Below are 4,654 nucleotides of genomic sequence, written 5' to 3'. Positions count from 1 at the left end.
TGTTTTGATTTTTCAAAGGAATATTAAGAAAATTAATTACTTCAAAGTATGATAAAAACTACTGAGTTCTGAAACCAAACAAAGCATATATAAATTGTTCTTAAGGAAGAAAAGAAACTAAGGTTTGGATGGTCCCCCCTTTTCATTTTCTTTTTCTTTCCGCCTCCTTTCTTCCTCTTCCCTTGCCTTCCATTCCCTGTCTCGTCGTTCAGCGTCGAATTGCCAACCGGCCCATACACTTGAGATGCCGGGAGTTCGTTTGCCGAATCTAAAACCGCCACAGGCTGGTTTTGGTAGGCGAGGCGTTTGAGCAACGATCGGTCTGGAACTTGGAGTTGCGGTTGAAATTTCGATTGCTTTCTTCTTACGCCGGGTGAGTATTTCGAAGTCCTCTTCTTCCTCTTCGTCAAGAGGTTCTTCGTTTAGACCGACCGGTTGTGTCTCTCTTCGACTGTTTCGTTCTGCCAACTTCATTACCTCTGTAACCGCTTTTCGCTTGTTCTTATTCCTTGTCTTCATAGAGTGCGAGGGTTGAGCCGGTGGGGGTTCATGTAGAGCTGCCTTTTCACTATGTCCACAATGACCTCTGAGGTCTTTAAACCTACGTCGGCCATTATCTCGTCGAGGTTCTTGTTAGGAGACTTGGAGTTTTCAGAGTGATTACTAACCTCTGCTTCCTCCTTCGATGTTGACTCGGTTTCTTGTCTCCCCGAGGGTTCGGCTTGCCTGGATGGTGGAGAGTCGACTGGAATGGGATGAACTGTGTTGATGGGAATGGGCTGAAAGACGTCTCCGGTTCTTTTTGGCGAATGATCCGAGGAAAGAGTTTTCTCGGAATCAGCCGGCTTGTTGGAGCTCTTCTTTGCTGATGACTTCTTCCTTCCCTTTTTCTTATGGGAGGCCTCGTCTTGAACCGCCTTCCCCTTGGGATCTTCTTGTTTCGAATTTTCTTCAGCCGGTGCGGATGAGCCTGTTCCTTTTGAGGACTTCGTTCTGGAGGATTTCGGCTTAGCCACTTTGACAGTCTTCTTGCTCATTAGCTCGGAGTTAAGAATGTTAGAGGATGGGAACGGTTCACCTTCACCAAGTTCCACATTAAGGAACTTAAGAATTTTGACAATTTGCATCGCGAAGGCCTGAACCCGGTCATCCTTCTTTACTATCATTTCACAGAACTATTCGAAGATAACAGTTCCCCAATCTATCTTGTCACTGCGAACAATCGCCATCATCATTTTCAACTTGAGTTTGGTCATGTTATCGAAATTACCTCCTCTACCCTGAAGTGAGCGAGATATTATGTTCATCAGCCATTTGAACTCCGGCTTGAGTTTGTTCTTCCGGCTTGAGTGAGTCACCAGATCCTGGTCGTCAGCCGATATCACCAACCGGACAACGTTCGATTCTGCATCTGTTAGGCTTGTCTTGAAGTCCAGCCCGGTATTCGGCAAACCAAGTGCTTCAGAGAATAGCTCCTCCGTGATGTTAATAGTTTTGCCGCTGACGGTGGCGGAGACCGTCCTCTTCGTTAAAGTCGTCGTCGCAAGAAACTCCATAACTTCCGTCGGGTGCACGACGAACGGACCAGACAGAAACGTTTCCAATCCCGCATCCCTCAGCGATTGCAGCACGGCCTTGTTCTCCTCCGCGGCGTGTTCGTCGATGTCGTTGAAATTGACCTGCAACATGAATTGAAATGGTGCTTTACCGAGAGCCATGTTGATCTTGTGAATGAAAGAGATGAAGAACAGCGATGAACAGAAGTTAGAGAGCTTTTTAAGATTTTGAGATTTTAGAGAGAGAAAGCTTGTGTAGAAAATGAACTAGTCTGAACTTATATAGGAGGCGGTTTTGAACGGTTGGAAGATAAACCGTCACTTGGTTATGTTTTTGGCGCCAACTTTCCCTCCAAAAGTTACTGCAGTAACTTTCGGCGGTAAATGCGGCGAAAACAATGGGCGGTAATTTTGTGCGGTAAAACCGTGGGCGGTAAGTTTTCCAAACTTTTCAGGTTTTGTTTGAGATTTTGATTTACCGGAAGCTTTGTTAACCGGAAGGTTCGTTTAACATGAAATCTTATGCTTATTCAAGTCAAAAACCGGAAAGAAAGATATTGTGAATAACCGGAGAATTTAAAATTTAGACAATTTTATAAATAAGTCCGAAACAAAGAGTAGTGGAGCGGTTTTCGGTCGTACAACAAAATGACCAAAAACCGGAAAGAAAAACAGACAATTTAATCTAGAACGATCCAATCCCCTTCTAGCATTCTAACAAGCCACTTGGTCACGGTGTTGTCGGGTGTCCGTTCCTCAATCCTCGATATCCATCTATCTAGCATGGATAGAGTCAGAGTATTGGCCGGTCCGACAGGAACACCGGACCCGAGGTTACGGCGATGATTCTCCAAAAATCGAGAGATTTGTGGAGCGAAACCGATCCTTCCTCTTGGAGCGGTTATGAGCTGCTTCAAGTTGTTGAAGAGGTAGGAGGACCAGTTGATGGACGATTTACGGATGATGGCTATCATGATGTCGAAAGCCTCCCGGTTATAGTTTTGGTTTGGCATTCAGCCCATGATAGACCGCTGAACCAAATCATGAAACACTTGGTAGTGAGGAGCGAGTTTTTCTTTCTTCCCGTGGTCGTCGACCGGTTCGATGGAAGAGGAGAAGATATAGCCGAAGTCTTCCTTAGCCGGAAAGAATGGCGTAGGGAAGTCAGAAAATCCTTCGGTTGGAAGGTTGAAGAAGGCAGCAAAATTCTCTTCGGTAAGCCGAAGAAATTTTCCGTCAATGATGGTCCTTATACTACCATCATCAAGAATGTGTCCATTGTTGAAGAACTCACACACCTCTTCTACGAGGATGGTGTTTGAGCCTTCAAGAAAGACTTGAAGCCCCGATTCTATGATCGGTTGGAAGATGGTATCGTGAAACCGGCCATCTTTTATATCTTCGAAGTTGACTACGATTGAGTTTCTTAGTTCAGCAGTCATTTTGGAGAAGAGTGGGAATGAGAATCGAAAGGAGTTCCTTGAGCTTTCAAGCTTTAGAGAGAGAAGAGTAATGGAAGCGTGTTTGAAGATGAAAGATTGAGCCCTTTTTATAGCTTGAGCGGTTGGGTGCATTAAATGAGAATATTTTGAAAAATCAGACCGTTTATGTCTGGTCATAAATGTTTTGTCAATTTTCAAGAGGATAAGGGTGTGTCTAGTCAAATCGGATCAGGCATGCTTCTTGAAGGCGAATATTTCTGTTTCCAAGAGTGATTTGATTTGGTTTGATACGGCGCATTTAATGTTGGTCATTTACTTTTTGATTTTTGACTGAAATGGAAAGAAATGATCTTCATTAATTCAAGTTACCAAACCGATAGTACAGCAAAATTACCGGTTTGGGAAAGGATAAAAAGAGGAGGGATGATTTAAACATTTGATGACTCGGCCGCTTGATTCCTCTTTGCCTTAGCTACTTCCCACCGGTCGATCAGCTCTTGGACTCTCTCCTTAGTGAGCACATGCTTCGGATAAAGAGTGACGAAGGGTCCGGAGTGGATATCCAGACTAGCACAAAAACCGCTTAGCTGGGGAGCATAATTGGTTTTGTTTGAAAGAATCATCTTCTTCAGGTTGCTGAAGATGATCCAGGACCAATTTATCGGTGTCCCAACCGTAACAGAGATCATCATCTCGAAAATCCTTTGAGTGTAGTAATAGCCTTTCTCTCTGCCCAGAACAGACTTTCCCAGAATCTCACAAAGAAGCTGGTACTTGTGAGAGAGTTGACTTTTAGCACCCCATGGTCTAACCGGGATGTTAGAGTTGGAGAACCGATGACACATTTCTTCAATGGTCACCGGAGAGTAGGTTAAATCGGTTATCCCTTTAGTGGGCAAACCGCAGTATTCAGCGAAATCCGTCTCGCTGAATAGAAAGGATTGACCGTAAACTCGTGCAACGATTATGTCTCGATGCACCTCCTTTGCAGTCTGGAAGAACTCATCGACTACTAGGTAGTCGAGGATGAATCTGTTTTCTAGAAATCCTCTTAGCCCGCTTCTTTCAACGGCTAAGAACATTTCCTTGACATCGTGATCTTCGTATTGGTAGATCGAGTTGAAGTCAACCAATAGAATATTCTTTGCTAGTGAGATGGAGTTCATGTTCTTGAGATAGTTTTAAGCTCAAGACAGTTTTTGTGAATAGTGAATTTTGTGAAGATTTGTGAGGATTTGAGGGTGGTTTAAATAGCTAGGGGTTCGGCTAGATCAATAGGTTAAGCATGCTCAATGATGTCATCAATTAGTTAATAGGCTTTAACTTGTTGAAGTGTATAACGTTTATTTCCAATGCAAAGGTAATTATTACTAAGATATTCATGATGACAAAAATCTATTGACAAGATGTGAGTCTCCCTCTCTTGATGATGGACACATGTCGTCATCTCGATTGTGGTAGACTGTTTATTTATTACAGGCTTCATTTCTCAAGGTGTGCATGAAAACGCGGTTGGCTATCCCAAGTTAACCGGAAAAGTTCAATCCATCGAAACCATAGTGTATTTGTACTAATCGTTTTCCATGACCGGTTTTAGTTGGATATTTTATTCCTATTGTGAAGAAATGTTGAGTCACATCAACATTTGTTCAACTT

The 4,654-nt window shown here is 43.3% G+C and overlaps 1 protein-coding gene across 1 annotated transcript; it reads right to left on the bottom strand.

Annotated features, from left to right (window-relative positions):
• Window positions 1-515: 515 nt before the first annotated feature.
• LOC124917514 (protein DEK-like) lies at window positions 516-1,166 on the bottom strand. Its single transcript, XM_047457925.1, has one exon. The coding sequence runs from the start codon at window positions 1,164-1,166 to the stop codon at window positions 516-518; it is 651 nt and encodes a 216-aa protein (XP_047313881.1).
• Between the last annotated feature and the right edge of the window lie 3,488 nt (window positions 1,167-4,654).

The sequence above is a fragment of the Impatiens glandulifera genome, unplaced genomic scaffold (genome assembly GCF_907164915.1).
Source record: "Impatiens glandulifera unplaced genomic scaffold, dImpGla2.1, whole genome shotgun sequence".
Classification (NCBI taxonomy): domain Eukaryota; kingdom Viridiplantae; phylum Streptophyta; class Magnoliopsida; order Ericales; family Balsaminaceae; genus Impatiens; species Impatiens glandulifera.
The sequence above is the reverse complement of the archived record's forward strand: the minus strand, read 5'-3'. Positions and strand labels throughout refer to the sequence as shown.

Bases quoted from the DNA above. Each gene is read 5' to 3' on its own strand.
- LOC124917514 (XM_047457925.1), bottom strand. From the start codon at position 1,166: ATGATAGTAAAGAAGGATGACCGGGTTCAGGCCTTCGCGATGCAAATT.